Source organism: Barbus barbus, assembly GCF_936440315.1.
Source record: "Barbus barbus genome assembly, chromosome: 6".
Lineage (NCBI taxonomy): Eukaryota > Metazoa > Chordata > Actinopteri > Cypriniformes > Cyprinidae > Barbus > Barbus barbus.
This window is the reverse complement of record NC_136734.1, coordinates 25820982-25838213: the sequence shown is the minus strand read 5'-3', so window position 1 is coordinate 25838213 and position 17232 is coordinate 25820982. Positions and strand designations below refer to the sequence as shown.

General features: G+C 37.0%; 2 protein-coding genes across 4 annotated transcripts; one reads left to right on the top strand and one right to left on the bottom strand.

The window, feature by feature from the left end:
• Positions 1-5: 5 nt before the first annotated feature.
• Positions 6-12943, bottom strand: LOC306871442 (CCR4-NOT transcription complex subunit 6-like). Of its 2 annotated transcripts, none has more exons than XM_079419382.1 (13): positions 12810-12943; positions 9085-9206; positions 8647-8833; positions 8271-8356; positions 8066-8155; positions 7915-7983; positions 7673-7830; positions 7159-7313; positions 6408-6559; positions 5341-5568; positions 4614-4807; positions 4241-4446; positions 6-826 (listed from the first exon to the last, which is right to left on the bottom strand). In XM_079419382.1, exons 2-13 carry the CDS (start codon positions 9194-9196, stop codon positions 790-792), a joined length of 1674 nt encoding a protein of 557 aa, XP_079275508.1. In that variant the 5' UTR covers positions 9197-9206; positions 12810-12943; the 3' UTR covers positions 6-789. The 2 variants fall into 2 exon arrangements, 1 of the variants encoding a protein (XP_079275508.1); XR_013784332.1 differs by lacking the exon at positions 6-826 and adding an exon at positions 4910-4946 and having other exon boundaries at positions 3513-4446.
• LOC306871443 (large ribosomal subunit protein uL1m-like) lies at positions 12791-16933 on the top strand. 2 transcript variants are annotated; one of them, XM_079419383.1, is made up of 9 exons: positions 12791-13725; positions 14061-14175; positions 14340-14604; positions 15595-15678; positions 15791-15862; positions 16060-16171; positions 16255-16352; positions 16490-16571; positions 16761-16933. In XM_079419383.1, the coding sequence occupies exons 1-9, from the start codon at positions 13695-13697 to the stop codon at positions 16856-16858; spliced, it is 957 nt and encodes a 318-aa protein (XP_079275509.1). In that variant the 5' UTR covers positions 12791-13694; the 3' UTR covers positions 16859-16933. The 2 variants fall into 2 exon arrangements, with proteins under 2 accessions (XP_079275509.1, XP_079275510.1); XM_079419384.1 differs by having other exon boundaries at positions 13572-13725; positions 14340-14466; positions 16761-16925.
• Positions 16934-17232: the final 299 nt, after the last annotated feature.

The window sequence follows — 17232 nt, the reverse complement described above, 5'->3', positions numbered from 1 at the left end:
TCTTTAAAATGACATCTTTATTGCCTCTAAGGTGGGAGACTAGGACAAGACTGAGAATTTCTTGTTTTACAAATGGGCCACATGTAGCACCATTTACATTTGCAGACAGAAAGTTTTTTCCCCCACATCATCACCATATTTGTTTATAGACTAAATAAGAGTTACAAAATGTGTATTCCTCAGCTGACGAGAAACTGCATGAAAAAAGTTGAGAAAATAGTGATAAAGCCTTATCATCAAATGCTCGTTTTTGGATATTCTAATCATTGTGTCTCAAGGTTCTTGGCAAAACAATGCTTTACATCATCTTACAATCATGCAAGTCCTTCATTAATTTGAATTTGTCATCAAGACCGACTTCAAACCCTGTTGCCATAATACACATTCAAAGAAAGTCTACTGCTATTTTCCACATGCTTATTACTAGTTTAAAATACTGCTTGTTCATCAATCTAAATTAAAATTACTGTCCAATTAGACCATTTTCCTAGAGGAAATATGTCAGCTTGCTCAGTGGGCCTTTCTGTGAGGAGAACGTATACAAGTATCCATCAGAAAACAAAACTACTGCTACCACTAACCAGGGAAACAATGGTAATTTTCTCAACCTCATAATAAAGATTAAAGATCCTGCCATTTCTGCTGACCATGAAATGTTTCAATAACAACAACATTATAACTGGATCACAGCCACTTTAGTAGTCATCGTGTCTCTCTGGTGAAGAGAAGAGATGGACAGATGAATGGATGAGTGGATGGAAGGGTGCTGGGATGGATGCTGGTGCTGGCTCACTCTGTGAGTGTCTTGCTTTCACAGGCAGTACTGCTGTAGAAAAGATGGTTCAGACTAGGCACAGTTTGATAAAAGAGGAATGCTCTACTCATCAATCTGTTTGCAAGTGACAAAAACAGGGAAAGCACTCATGCTCATAATGCATTCCACTTTTAGAAATGATGCAATGTTAAATATTGCACAGGATTTCCCGATTAAATAAAAACCTAATCAAAAATGTCATTGAATTTAACAGGGATGGTAATTAATCAGTGTGGTTGTTTATTTTCTAAAGTCTGATGGCAGTGATCAGTAACATGCAGCACACTTAGTCAAACACTTAACAGTCCATTTCAGCACCTCTGACCTTTCATTCTGAAACGTTTTACTCATACCAGCTCAACACAGAACAAGGCACAGTCTGCCAAAGCATGTTAGGAAAGCTATAGCTTTGTCCAAATAGACATTGTATGTGAGCCTGGATGTGTTGAACAGACAAGTACTACCAACAACCTATTCTCCTCACAGGTTAAACATCAAAAAGGCTGCAGGATTTTAACTCAAGAAGCTTTAAGCATTTTGATGACTGCTAGCTTGAACCACAGACTTTTGGTTTATAAAGTCAGAATTCATGCAGGGAAATGTTTCCACAGTAGTCATGTGAAAGACAACAACACTAATGCCACTGACATCAAATAAATGCGTTTGAAAATGTATACGTTTTTGCCCAAATTCAGATTAAGGCTGCAATGCAGTACACAACTTTTGCACAGATTTACAGTCTTGACAAGTTGACACTAGCTATCTAAAGTCAGAGCAAATGCAGATTTGACTTGACAGATTTCACAGAAAAACCACGGTGTTTGATGGGCACATTTTTACATGCCAATTTTACAACATATTGTTTTAATTTGGTCATGCTTCTTTAGTCTCGCATAGCCAGACCTTCAGACTGATGGCAGAAGGTCTGGGAAGTGGCCAAGGACCGCCAAAGAGGCCATATGACTGACAGGTAAAGCAACCAATCAGGTTTCTTTCTGTGTCGCGCCATGTTTAGGAGCGTGGAAATGTCCCCACAATTATAGACCAGTGTGTAAAACTCTTGGACCTATTTTATAGAGGCTTTCCACAAACTTTATATATTTCACATACTTTTGAAAATCTAGCATTTAGTTGATCCTGATTAGCGGCCATTGTCTAAGTTGTAAACATGACGGCTTTGTTCTTCCATGAGGGGGTTTGGCACCATGGCATATTTGTTTGCAGGCGGAACGTAAAAGATTGCTACACACGCATCTCCCGGAAATTCAGTAAATTTAACCAATCAGATGACGACTTTGAAACTCCTGAAGTGTTTCTAATTTTGTATGCCATATGTATCAGACATTCAGCGTGGGCGTGACGCCTGAAGCTGAGACTATGCATCTTCTAACATTAGCTATGTTTTCTTTCAAAGTTACGAATTAAACTTTTGCGCAAATTTGGAATACCACATAAAACATAAACCACCGAATAAAGCACCGTTTCCAACCAGGGAGTTGAAGAGAACAAAACAGCCACTTCCTGATTAAGTTGCGCTAAATATCATGAAGAAAAATTACATTTGCTGCAGTAGGAGAAGGCACTGTATATGATCAGTTTTGTATGCAATAAATTGTATACAATTTAGAGCATGTAGACAAAATGCGGTCATGTTATCTTATTTTTGGAGGCTGCTGTTTGGGAGCGCTGGGAGTTAATTATAACAAAGCACTTTGACAAGACTTTGCTCAAGCATTTTAAAATGACAAAACTAGCATTTCAGATACTGTGCAATGAGATCGGTCCATTGGTTGGTCCAGTTGCCGTCCTATTGCAAAGTCACATGTCTTTTTTGATGCGCATTTATTTGGTAAAATTGTTTTGTAGTTTATACGCATGTTTTCTTACTGTATAAGAAATTTACGTGACATACTTGAGCGTGTAAGTTTTTATGCGCATTTTTATAATTCATGCGCATCTTGGCATTTCAATTTTTTTTATGCGATATCCCAAAATGCGCACAAAAATAGGTGGATGGAAACATAGCTAATGACACGTTTCTGCGTGAGTTTGTTGTGTTCAGAACAACATGTTTGTTCGTTTAAAATCTGTTCCAAATTTAAAAGTTGTGAAGTGTATTACAGCTTTTAGAGAAATTTAGTAAATGATTATGTCTTAACTTGCCAACCTTGAAAACCCTAAAAATGTAGATATAACAGTGAGAAAGGTCTCTAATTATGGAAATGCTCTTAGTTGTGCCTAACAAATAAAATGACTTTTCTAGTAATTTCTCTTCTCCAACAAATCACAAAATGACATTTCTAAACATAAATTAACGTTCATCCTGTAGCTATGCAGCTAACAAGCCATTACCATTGAAACAAATGTGAAACAACACGACTAAGCTGAATTAGCCTGAGTTAAAGGCATAGTTCACCCAAAAATGAAAACTGTTCCACAGAAGAAATAAAGGCATAGAGGTTTGGGTCATTTTTGGGTGAACTATGCCTTAAACTCCTAGGTAGTCTTCTGTAGCAATTATAAATTGTCCCAATAATGTCAACCACCTGCCAATCAGAGATTCTTTGGAGACGCTCGCTGACATGATGACATCACTGAGGCAGGGAGGACTGCACTTGTATTGTGTAACTATACATCAGTACGGTGATGTGATTTAGATGCAGATGCAAGCAGCAAGAGAAAACAGCACAGCTGGGTTATAATCAGTAGGGCTGGGATCCTCTTTAATAGTGTACATTTTGGACTTAAAGAGAAGTTTGCATAATACTTTACATTGCACTATTAGGCATATTCAATTAAAAATACATTGCTGAAAATTCCAACCTCACTGCAGTTTTTCAATTTATAACCTTAATGCAAATCCAACCAAAAAGGGGAACTTGAACTTGTAATGCATAGGATGCAATAACTATTAGATTATTTGATGTTGCACAGTGAAGAGAAATTGTGTTTTTTTTTGTACTGGGAAACTTCCGAATTTGAATGCCATCATAAATATTTAAAGATGCTGAAGGGGAATTTAAAAGAAGATGCTGATTGAATCAACGTTTTTGTAATACTCGTACTGACATTGTTATGTTACATAATCGGTCTTCCCTTAAGTTAAACATTTCAACCATCCAAATACTGACACATGGCTTATACAATCTCACATTTAAATTCAGACAAACAGGTCGATTTCCCTGAAAGCAGCGTTTGTTTGGTACCAAACAGAGAATCCCAACCCTAATTTGGTATTAAGCTTTTGTTTTCAAGTTGGAAAGCATAAAAATAAGATCGTATAATCCTGTGCAAAGGTTAAAAATGGAACAAAGTAGGTGAGTACTTCACTCCTTAATGTGTGTGACTATATTTGTAGGGGCTCATCATAGGGGTTCGTCCATGGTTTGGGGATTTAGAGGAGTAGGGAAAGGGGCGCTGCACTACCTGTGGACAGGCAGATGCAGCCCGTTGAGGGGGGGTAAGGGCGGGTGGTACTCCAGCTGAGCCAGGAGGGAAAAGTGATCGGAAGGGATGTGTGGGTGAGGGCAGCCCGTTATATTGTTGTCCTTCAGCCACTGAGTCTCCAGTGGCCCCAGAACGCCCATAACACGCATGTGTGTCTTAGAGAAGAAAATGTAGTCAATCACACCCTACAAAAAAGGAGAGAGCATGTTTTAAAAAGGGGTAAATAAAAATCGGTGACAATAATCTAAATTCGGGAGCCAGCATCTGCCTTATAGTGCACTGGTTTCAGTGCAATTCAATAACGAAGCAAGTCACAGTTCACTAAAATTGTGAAACCTAAATATCTCCTGACCTTGAAGTCATAAGTGTAGTTGGTGTAGGGCATGAGATTCCCCTCATAGGCACTCTTCAGCTGGAAACTGTGTGTGATACTGCCATCGGGCTTGCCATTGCAACTGAAGTTGGTTAGACAATCGCTGTAACGCAGTTCCTTAAAGTCTTTGTGATTTTCTGCAACTCCACCATTACTCAGATACTCCACCACACCTGTGAAGAAAGGCCAGGAAACCTAGTAATGCTGAGACAAGAGCTTCATGCCGAATCCAAGGCAAAAGTTTGTCAATATTTCTCTTTTACACATTTACTCACCTTGATGTCATTCCAAACCTGTATGACTTTTTTTCTTCTGTGGAACATAAAAGAAGATATTTTGAGAAATATCTCAGTGGGGTTTTGTCCACACAATGGAAGTCAAAAGTTACCTGCATTCTTTAAAATATCTTCTTTTGAGTTTCGCAGAAAGTCATACAGATTTGAAACAACATGAGAGTTAGTAAATTATGACAGAATTTTTTGGATTAACCATTACTTTAATATTGCAGCAGATGGACATAGTAACATCCTATATAAGGAACGGAAAGGCCAACCGGGTGCCATTCACTCCATGGGAGTGGCTTGCTTTCACGCTTGGATCTCTTGAACTCATCTTAGTTGGAACTTACACAATAAAGATTGCCCAAGTGAGTTCCCCATTCCCTGTAACTATTTATCCTTAATAAGCAGTTCCAAACATTGCTCACCAGAGTCTGGGAGCGAGTTGAGGTCAGCGCACAGGACAATAGGGATGGAGCTGGTATCTGACGTGGGTGATGCAGAGTTGATGGATCCCGATGCCCTCTCAGCGATGCTCTTTAGCTCAGACAGGAACATCATTGTCTGGATGAGCTTCACATCTGAGTACTCTGGATCCCAGTGCATGTGGGCGTTAGCTACTAGCAGGAGCTGCTTCTCTGAAGGCTGCTTTAAACCTGCATTATAACACCAGTAAAATGAATGGTAGCTGTAACATCTAAATAAGATCTTTTATAAATCAAGGTCATTGCTCCAAATTCAGAGGAAGTCGAAAGCTGAATATGAACAGTAAACTCTCTTTGCAAAGTTTAATCAATATTGCAATCTTTTGAAATGCAACAATATTGTAGATTGTTTCAAGGGGGAAAAAAATGAAGAATTTGCTGAGAATGAAGAAATAACACAGAACTCATCAAAAAGTGTGTATGCTTATAAATTGTATTCAGCTGTATTGAGGCATCATGAAATAAATAAAAAGTATGTTATCACTTATCCAACCTAGCACTGAATTCAACCACAGAATTTAATTTTATATATCAGAGCACCACATCACTTATGACAAACTTGGCTTACAAAATGTTGTCCGACATAAATATTTTACTTAATTTATTTACAGCTGCATCTTCTAAAACATTCAGAGAATGCTACTGATGTTATGTTCAAAATGGTCAATAACTACCAATTTCCTAACTTGCCACACACAGCAAAAGGTAATAAATACTATTTAATAAATGTAAATACTATAAATATATACTGACCCATAAATAAATACGAATATACTCAATGTTGAATAATTTTTGGGGCCAAAAGTAATCCTTCTGACATATAATCCATTGTGTTGTTTGTGAAGTTTAATTCATTTCCAGAGACAGTAATTATTACTGTCCACGTGTAAACATTTTTAACGTAGTGATTTACTGCCATCTACAGGACAAAGCTAAAAAGATGGTGTGTCCGTGAAGAACAGGAAACCTAAATTGAGCTAATGTTAACATTCATCACTTAAGGTCCTTACCACTAGCAAACAAGTCTTTCTTCACCTCCAACAGGACAGCTACTCCGATGTTATCTTTGGTCATGACTCTGTTTAGCATGACCTCCGAGCCCTCTGAGTTTGCCATGGCAACCTGATTGAACTCCACTGTGTGTTTCTGCACCAGAGCAAATCTAGAAAGTAAAAAAGTGCACTAGATGAGCTTAATACCATTTCACTTTAAATGGGTCATAAACTGCCTTTTTTATTATTTTACTCTTGTCTCTTTGGTCCACTTATAATGTTATCAAGATTTTTAAATCAAAAAACAATTTAGAGATAATAGGCTTTTTTCTGTCCTGTTTTGATGAACAAAGGACCAAGTTCTTATTGACGTGGTATGAAACGTCATTAAAAATAAAATTCATAGAATAAAGTTTATCATTTGGTTTTTGCATAGACCTGCGTTTACCACTCTTGTCATTTACCAACTGTGTGTGAATCGGTGGACGGGGCTAAACAGTAAGTGATGTCGAAGCAGGTGTTGATCTTCTTCTGCGGAGGCGGTGTTTAGCCACACTATTACGTAACAGAGTGGTACATTCTACAGCCTGTCATTTTGGCAGACTGGCTTTGATAAGCTGTTTTTAGACTAACGAGAAAGTTTTGAGTTCTGAAACTTACCTAATGTTTTATAGCACAATGACCTCATATATCAAAAGATCAAGGGAATTTTGATTTCTCAGTTCATGACTCCTTTAAACCTTGTAAGAAGATAGAAAGAAATTCTCACTTCTCTGTCTTGAAGAACACAGCACAGCCATCCACATGTTTCCGCTCCTGTTCTGACATGAGTTTGGCACGAGATTTTGGACAGAAAAAGCCATCATATCCACGCTCTTTCAGTGTTTCCAAAAAGAAAGTGTAGTACTGCTCTGTTTCCACTTCCTGCACATGCAGAGCAAAGTATAAAACACTGCTGATATTAAAACCCCCCACACAAGTCATGTGAAATGTATTGTTTACACATAATAATAATTTAGCTCTATTGATTATGTAAAGATATGACTATATATTCATTCATCGTATTAGAAGTTATAGGCATGAGAGGTAACATTTTTATTGTAATAATAATAAAAATTTGCAATATTATGTTTACTGTATTTTGATCAAATAAAAGCAGCCTTGCTGAGAATAAGAGACTATTTTAAAAAAACACTATCAATCCCAAACTTTTAAATGATAGTGCACATATTTCCAATAGTAACTGAGATTTTCTTTTTAATTTTGAAATGGGAGCTCCATACTTGCAGGCTGATGATGTCAGCATCACAGTTAGTGATCTCCTCCATGATGCCCTTCTTCCTGTACTCCCAGTTAAGGGCCCATGAGGGACAGTAGCCATACAACTGTCTTGTTGCGTACTTGTCGCACAGTACGTTGTAGCACATTACTGTGAACACAGCTTGAGGACAAAAACATTTTATATTAGCTTTGATCCTTTGCAAAATCATGATTTTTAAAAGCCAGTGATGCTAGCAGTAGGTACCTGTGGGCATCATTTGATCTCGCTCCCTCAAAGTGATCCAAGGTCTTTGGGGGAGTTGTTCTGGGTGGACTAATATTGGGAGGGAAAAAATAAATGAATAACTTATCAGTATAGTATTAATAAGCAGCTATGTACCTGTGTCCATTATTACCGGCAAGATTGTCAAGCATGTAATTCAATAATTTCCTTGTTCCATCGGGCTCCTGATACAGGTTGAGTATATCTTGGGACAATGGATTACCTGGGAAAGAAATATTGTTCTCAGGCCTAAAAAAAAAATATTGCATGCTTGTTCTGCATGTACTGCATTATATAAAACAACATTTGTTTGATAAAAAAAAAAAAAAAAGCTTTACCTTTGAGACCAAGGGTTTGCAACTGGAACAGCCGACCAAGTTCATAAGGCAAAACTCGTAAACAATTGTTGTTCAAAAGCAATTCCCTAAAAAATACACAAAGAAAGAAACAAAAGGTTTCTGTTTAGTGTAACTGGATAAAATAGCTCAAAGCAAACAAAAAGCCCAAAACTATTGATAAGTCCAGTTGAGTCACATCCTAATTAATTTTATGTATATATTTTGTCTATTTTAGATTTTTGGTCTATTAATGTTTTGTTGTAAAAGGGAAAAAAATGGCACTTGTCCTTAAGAATCTGTAATAATGTTGAAAGGCCAATAGAACTAATTTTACTTAACTTCATTCTGATGGGAATCGGACTGGTTTGTTACGTACCTGAGAGTCACCATGTTGCCGAGTTCTGCTGGTAGGCTGCGCAGTTTGTTGGAGGACAGGTTTAGGTAGACAAGATGGGGTAGCTTTGCGATTTCAGGAGGAATCCGGCTCAGGTTGTTGTTGTTGATGTGGAGAGCAGTCAGATGGGTCAGCGTCCATAGTGAGCTGCTTAGACTTCTGACCCGCCCTGTATCAATAAATCACAAAACAATTCTACAAAATTCCCAGAGAAGACACATGCTGATATGTACATTACTTTTGGTTAAAAGCATCTACCACTTTTTAAGTAGTTTAGTATAAGTAGGCTTTCATGTTCACTGATTTATTCATTAATTTGTCTCATATCAATGTACTGTACCCTCAGTAGCATATTCATAAAAATAAGTTGATTTTATGAATTGAGGTATAATGCCAAAGAATGGAGGAATAATAACTAACCAGAAATCTCCAACTCGGTCCAGTGTGACTTCTTCCCACTGGCCGCTTCCTCGGCTGACATGATGGTATATAATCTGCGTGGGTCTGGAGGATCATATTTTTCCTTTGGCATGCCTGTTCATCTGAAAATACATAAAGAAAATGAACAATTAGTGACCATTTCTCTTTGTTACAATATGTCAATGCTTTCTCAAAATGTTTGTAAGAAATCATCATAAACTGAGAGAAAGTTGAAAGCCTGATCTATATGAGCCAGCTGGCATTGTAATTGTAGTGGTCAGTTTAGGAATGCCCTGAGAGTGACTCCCTCTAAGATCTCAGATCAAGCCAGCTCACCCATAGACAAACTGACATTATGTAACACGATCTACAGTAAATCAGACAACAAATCAACAGCCGCACTTCAACTTGTGCAAAGTAAAAACTTTTTTCTGACATCAGTAAGGATTGCTCAAGTTTAATTTAAAATAAAGCTAAAGAAAATTAATGCATAGGTACCAAGCGAAGCTGTAAAATATCAAGATATCTATACCGGGTTTGGGATTAGTAAGTCTATTATGCTCACCAAGGATACATTTATTCAATTAAATAATAATAATAATAAAAAAAAACCGGGTATGGTTGTAACAATTTTTGTTTCAGTATCCGTAACTCACTGGATTTTTGAGCTAGAGTGCTCATATTTTTATACAAAACAGCCACATTTATTCACTAAAAAAGGCACCGATTCAAACCTCTGCAAGAATATCACAGCCCTTACAAGTTGATGTCAAATACATGGAGTACCTCTGTTACGTGGAAGTCGTGGCCTAATGGTTAGAGAGTCGGACTCGTAATCAAAAGGTTGCAGGTTCGAGTCTCGGACCAGCAGGGATTGTAGGTGGGGGGAGTGAATGTCCAGCGCCCTCTCCACCCTCAATACCACGACTGAGGTGTCCTTGAGCAAGGCACCGAACCCCCAACTGCTCCCCGGGCGCCGCAGCATAAATGGCTGCCCGCTGCTCCGGGTGTGTGTTCACGGTGTGTGTGCGTTCACTGCTGTGTGTGTGCACATTGGATGGATTAAATGCAGAGCACGAATTCAGAGTATGGGTCACCAATCTTGGCAGTATGTCACTTCACTTTCTTCTTCTTTCTTCTTACAATCTACCCCACTGCCGGGGAAGGTTGTAAGACATACTGGGGTAAGTTTGTAACAGTTAGCCAAAAGAAGCAAAAACAGCAGCCACCTCATAAAGTTTGCTACAAAAACAGGTTTATTGAAACAATCTAAAAGAACAATACAAAACAATGTCGCACTTTCTACAAATGACCACATCTACAATCCACTTTCTGTTCGATGCAGGAGTGTGTGCATGTGTGTGTAAATTAGAACAAACCTCCTTAACGGTATTTATACTTACTGAACACTTAACTCCAGTGTACTGAGGTAAAGAACATGTAGATCTAACAAAAAACTGCATAGGGCACATTTTACCCACACTTCCTTTGGCTTTGAGCTGCCAAACAATTTCCATATAGACAACATGAAAGTTCTCAGTTCTATGTAAGAAAATGCCAAATTGTGTTGCATACATCTATTTACAGCCTTGACAACCATTCATATAAGATTCATATAAGGGGGGGCTCCTAGCATTTCCCTGATAGGTACGGTTACAACTCTCCCCATGTTACAACCATGTTACCCGGTCTCCCTCTAAGTATTATTACAATTTTTAAATTATTGTATGTTTTCTATTTAACTATATTTTAAAATGCAATTCATCCATGTGAAAAGAAAGCTACATTTTCAGCAGCCATTAGTACCTTAAATTTTGGAAATCAGTATAATATGCTAATTTGGTGCTCAAGAAACAATTCTTACTATTATCAGTGTTAAAAACATTTGTGCTTCTTATTATTTTTTTTTAAAACTGTGATGCATTTTCTTCAACATTCTTTGATAAATAGAAAGTTTAAAAGAATAGCGTTTATTTAAATATAGGTTTTATAATAATTATAAATTATAAAATCACTTTTGATCATTTAATGCATCCTTGCTAAATAAAAGTATTAATTTCTTCCAAAAAATAAAAAATAAATACATAAAATAACGATAGTGTATGTTCAAGAAAATAGGCCAACATATGAGATCCTGAGTGCTTACTGAGAGACAGACAGACAGCTGATGTTTACACTGATACATTGAACTGTCTGAGTTGTTGATATCTTTGATGCTGAGCCAAAACATTTTGGGCACTGACAGAGTTTAACTTAGTTGAACTTTGTAGATGTCACAGTAGTTTTGTGTGTGTTTTAAATCAATCCCTTTTAGCTGTAAAAGATAAAAGCAAAACGGCACTTTCACATAACACCCTATTAATAGGTAAAACCACCAGTGAGAGCTTTTAAACAGACCACTGCCCTTATTTGCCTTGTATAGAAAGAACATGCGGTGCGCTGTAATCATTCAGTCGCAGCTGTTACATACACAAGAGCACACTGCCAAAGAGCTGTTCGGGTACAACATATCCTGCTTCTCAGTTACAGCTTGTAAATGTTTTCTTACATGCAGAACTTCAGGCACTTTAATAATTAAACTGGTCTTTCGACTAGATGTCATATTTATATTAGTGTATCTATCATACCATCCTTCAGCACAGCAACTGTATGTCTCAATTTTAATCAACATTGTACATTTGTGACCCTGGACCACAAAACCAGTCATAAGTAGCAAGAGTGCAGTTGTAGCAATGGCCAACAATACATTATATGGGTCAAAATTATCGATTTTTCTTTTATGCCAGATTTTCAAATAGTTGTACCTCAGCCAAATATAGTCCTATCCTAACAAGCCATACATCAATGGAAAGCTTATTAGCTTTCAGAAGATGTATAAATCTTAATTTAAAAAATGACCCTTATGACTGGTTTTGTGGTCCAGGGTTACATTTCTGCTGTCAATAGTTTTTATCTGTTTATTTATGGATAGGTATTGCATTCTTCATGTTGTATATATAATTCTATATATTGTTTATTAAGTATACATTATGTGTATGTGAATTCTCTAGCCTTTGTCTGTCACTAAACCGCTGTGTATATGGTCATGTGACAAAAACACTTATTTGACTGAACACCACGGCGTATAATATGCAAATGAACGCTGAACCACGATAATGACAGCCGTGGTGTTACGCAACCCGCTCTTTGAAGTTACTAAGTAACTTCTATGAATAAAACAAACACACACGTTCCGAGCTGAACCCAACTTGGACTTGTTGTTAAAAACGCCTTCAAAAACATCGCGGTGTTTTGCGTTACGGTTAAAAGCTTGTCAACGACATAAAACAGTTGTCAACCACTCCAATAACGAGGTTTGTGTTATGTAAGGCTATTATTATTAGCTAGTCTTGCTTAGTCAGTGAATGCACAAAGTTGCGATTTACATAGATTAAGTTTGGTTGGTGAGCAGACAAGCACAACATGAAAAGCAGGAGCAGATCTGGCCGTGCCACCAGGTCAGACGTTCCTCGTCATCACCAAATACGGTCATCTATTAATCAGGAGAAACTATGTGTTGTGTAATGGGTTGAAACATTGTTCTCTCGTGTTTATTAAGTTACAGCGCACACCGTCTCCTTAGCCTTTCTTCTGGAGGTAGAGCTGGAGACGGCGGGCGTATTTGACCCCCAGAGATATAAAGAACGCAAAAGGACCACGCCGGAATGCAGTACGTAGGTTCTTACCTGCATTCGGGAGGTGGGAGAGGAGCTGCTGGTGTGATATGATCAGAGACATACAGGTAAACTGCGTCCGATCCTCATCCTGAGAGTCGGGCAGAAGGAAGGACAACACTCCGAGCTTCCGTTCCAGCCTTACAACCAACGATAAGAAGTCCGACTCGTTTACGCGAATCGGTTCTTTTGAACAGGCAGTTATGAAGAAGCGATTAAAACAGATTTGGCTATTATTTTACGCCGTTACGTAATTGCGTCACATGGCCCCTGACGTCACACAACATGTTAGAAAGTCTTATTAAAAACATTCCATAAAGTCACAACGTGGGCAGTTAGCACGTATTGCTGCTTATTTATGTTCTATTAATAAGGGTGTTTGTAATTTCATGTATTTCAGTTAGCTGCAGCGATTCAGTTTACAAAAAAAAAAACATAAAAACCTTTGCCTTCAAACGTATAGGTAATATACATATTCTTATAGGGAATTATTTATATAAACCTGCAAAGTTTAACTTAGAACGTATTACTGCATTTTTACCTTTAGCTTGCAACTTTTGTATATTTCAGGCAGGAGTTTTGGATTATTTGATACTAATGGGGCGAATAACAAGAATTAATCGTTGCTGGTTCTCTTCCCTTTAGCAGATCTAAAATCTGCTAAAACAATGGTGGAAAAGGAGGCAAATTATATAGCGAGCATATTAATTGTTTACTGTAGTATATAAAACATTGTGTGTGTGTGTGTGTGTACAAATTCAGTTTTAAGTATGCACAATATTTCAGTGCAAAAGCTAGATGCGCACGACACAATCATAGGGATATTATGAGTGGGAACGCGTAACGCTGGTTGATGATTTAGAGGGACATTTAAGTGTAACACAGGAGTCTGTCAACATGGCTGCCCCCTCGAGGAGTGTTTTAAGAGGTCAGTTTTGAAACGTTGCATATTATTTCACTTATATTCTGTACATTCCGATATATTTTCAGAGATTATTAACATGAAAATTGTCATGTGCAGAATACTTGAGTGTTAAATATCGCGTTGTGCAAATACACAGGCTAACAGTTTTGATCACGATCTGTTTTAGTTATGTTTGACGTTACATGAATTTATGCAATATGTCTGAAGGATAAAGTATACTTAAACAATTTAGATTTTTTTTAAAAACTAATAATTGGTTAATTGATGCAATCATTAAGATATGTCATTTGACTGAGTGCTTTTAATTCTGCTTTACTCCTGTGTGCTGTTTCACGCAGTTTTGCCCAGATGTCAGAGTCTGTTGTTCACCTGCAGAGCTCCTTCTGTCTCCTGCAGCTCTCTGACTGCACACAGACAGCAGCCTGCCAGATCCTACGCTGCTGCCGCCGCCAAGTGAGTTCTCTCTACTGTATTTAGCTTTTACCATGGTAAAAAGGTTGTCTAATAAAACTTGTAGATTTTGTGTTCGACATGCTAACAAATTTAGCAATCATGCCATAAAAAAAAAACGAATATGTAAAGAAGAATCATGATTTTCATCAAAATACTTTTTGTAGGCAGAAAGAGAAGAAAGATGAGACTGTTCAAGAGAAGGCGGTGAAAGAGAAAAAGAAGGTTGATGACAAAAACAGACATAAACCCTATGGACTCACAGCCTGGGCTCCAGTAGATGATGTGTACATGGTGAGGCACTATCCCAAACCTGTTTACGAGACGTCCGTGGCCGTTGAAATGCTGAAGAACTTTCAGAAGCTGGATTTCAGTCCTGAAAACCAGCCTGTGTATATTAACCTACGTCTAGACATGAAGCTGGAGAAAAAGGTACATTTTGGGTGGTTATTTTGTAAGCCTAATTTTAGTAACTTTTGCTTGAAATACTAAATTTGCTTTTGCTTCTAAATTCACAAAAACATACACTACTGTTAAAAGGTTTGGGGTCGTTAAGAAGTCTTTTATTTTCACCTTACTGTCTGTGAAATATTATTTCAATTTAAATATTATGAATGTTTTTAAGTTTTATCTTTTGATATATTTCAATTCTATCTTTTATTATTAATAATGTAATTTGTTTCTGTGATGCAAAGCTGAATTTTCAGCAGCCATTGCTCCAGACTTCAGTGTCATGTTTCTTCAGAAATCATTCTAATATTCTGATTTACTGCTCCAGAAACATTTCTTATTGTTATCAGTGTTGAAAACTGTGCTACTTATGTGGAAACTGTTATACATCTTTAAAAAAGTAGTAATGTTAAAGTCTTGACTGTCACTTTTGGAAAAGAAAAAATCTTACTGTCCCCAAACATTTGAGCATTCAAATGTATTGATTTAAACTAGAGTTTGTATTCTAAATCTGCTAATTGTTTTGCTAGTTTTCTGCAAATATGTCCCAGGAATCCACAAAAGCTTTCCTGTGCTTTCATTACTGTTGTCAAATTGGAGCTGTTTGTGTTTCAAAAAACTTAAATACATCATGTTCACAAGTTCTACACCATATCTTGAAGATTCTTGAACATTTAAAAAAAAAAAAAGCTCAAATATTTATCAGTACATCTGAGCAGTTGCTGAAAAAATGCTTAATGAATTGTGGTGTTGAAAAACATTTAATATGCAATTAATGCAAAAGTCTGTCTATTTTTGTGACGGAGCACTTTGACTTGATTATATTGTTAAATAAACTACAAAGAGGGTTATTTTGAGTTAACTGGATGAAAAATACTCTTGTCGGTTGTGTAAATGTTCTCCCTAGTGTTGTTGCAGTGCTAAAAAAAAGAACTTTTAAACTTTAATGACTTTCCATTGTTTTTGTTTCAGAAAAAAGTGGATCCATTTGTTAGCACAATGCATTTACCACATTCCTTCAAGTCGGACATCAACAAAATAGTGGTTTTCACTGAGGTGGGAGAATCACTCTGTGGTCCATTATGTTAAAAATTATGATATAATTTACAGCTCCCTTTAAGAAAGCTGTAAGTTTAGATGCATTAACTGTAAAATTACGGCTTTACAGAATCCAGATCAAGCCAGGATAGCGATGGAGAATGGAGCAGCAGTTGCAGGTGGAGCAGAACTGGTTGAGAAGGTAAAGCTCATGAGAACCTTGCTGGTAGACATGTAATTCCTATATATGCTGTTTAAAGGTTTGCCTGTGTAAAAAATGAATGTTTATTATTATTGCACTCAAAAAGTACCCACTTACACTGAATTCAATCTGTGTTTTGGCTTGGTATTGCAAATGCCTATTTACTTTGTGTGCCTTTTAATCATCGTTGATTACAGATTTTAGCTGATGAGATCACAGCAGATTTTTACTTGGCTGAGCCAGACATTGTACAAAAGCTGCTCCCTTTGAAGAACAAGCTGAGGAAGAAGTTTCCCAAGAGCAAAAGAGGTCAGTGAGTTTCACATGTATCAATGTTTTATCAGTGTACAACTAAACCGAGGTTAAATTGCTCTTTGTGTTTCTTGCATCAGGATCAGTTGGAATGAATATTCCCAAAATGCTTGCACTATTCAAGAGTGGTCATGAATACATGGTTGAGGACATCTATGTTAACACACAAGTTGCAACAGTAAGTCACATTGAACTGCTTTGTGACAGACAATTCTGTTTGTAATAAAGTAAGAGAGGACAGGGTGGTGTCTGCTTATTTTCACATCTAAGCTCCCCCCAACCCACTTTGTTAATATAATTAGTTTTTTTAAACAGCTGGACATGCCGAAGGAGCATATTCTGGAAAACATTCATGCCATTGTAAAAGATGTGGCAAGCCATAAACCAGCAGAATTTGGTAAGTAATTTATGTATTAAGTAATTTTATATATTATCCTAACCACCTCACAAATTCTGATTATAGTCACATTCTTTCATTCTCTGTTCTCTGTGCAAATGCTTAGACTGAATTCCTTTGGCTGCAAGGTGAAAGTATTCTATTCTTTGAAATGAAAAAAATGTATTGTCTTTGATTTTTTTCTTCCAGGTCCTTTTATTGAGCGAGGAATTGTATGCAGTAGGTCAAGTGAGGGTTTGCACATTACAATCGAAGAATTATTACCACAGGAAGAGAAAAAGGCATGACATTTTTGCTTTGTGTATATATTTGCATTGTACAAAACATATAGACTGTAATAAAATGGTAAATGTTATATTGTCTAAGTGTGTGTTTTTTTTTTTTTTTTCTGAAGCCAATTTTTTACAGTAGTGGGTTTTAGGTTTGGATGCAACACGGTTAATGGACAATTGTAGTCAATAAGTCCCCTGTTGCAAAGGATTTCGACCCATGTTGAGCATCATAGGGATCAATTTGTGATGGTATGGAATGTCAAAAACTATTTGCAGACTTCTGTATCTACACTATGTACATGTACAATTATGCAGATGCTTTTGTCCAAACCAACTTTGAAGAACAAAAGCAGTTCATCAATGAACCAGCAATATTCTTAATACTGCAC

What these genes read in the sequence shown, in the direction of transcription:
- LOC306871442 (XM_079419382.1), bottom strand. Translation starts at nt 9,196, where the DNA reads ATGCCAAAGGAAAAATATGATCCTCCAGACCCACGCAGATTATATACC. An exon ending in CAACTCGCTCCCAGACTCTG is followed by an intron (nt 4,808 to 5,340) that starts GTGAGCAATGTT and finishes CTTTCTTCACAG; the next exon opens with GTGTGGTGGAGTATCTGAGT. An exon ending in CTGCATCTGCCTGTCCACAG is followed by an intron (nt 827 to 4,240) that starts GTAGTGCAGCGC and finishes TCTTTTCTACAG; the next exon opens with CAGTACTGCCTGTGAAAGCA.
- LOC306871443 (XM_079419383.1), top strand. Translation starts at nt 13,695, where the DNA reads ATGGCTGCCCCCTCGAGGAGTGTTTTAAGAG. An exon ending in TTAACACACAAGTTGCAACA is followed by an intron (nt 16,353 to 16,489) that starts GTAAGTCACATT and finishes TTTTTTAAACAG; the next exon opens with CTGGACATGCCGAAGGAGCA. An exon ending in CCATAAACCAGCAGAATTTG is followed by an intron (nt 16,572 to 16,760) that starts GTAAGTAATTTA and finishes TTTTTCTTCCAG; the next exon opens with GTCCTTTTATTGAGCGAGGA.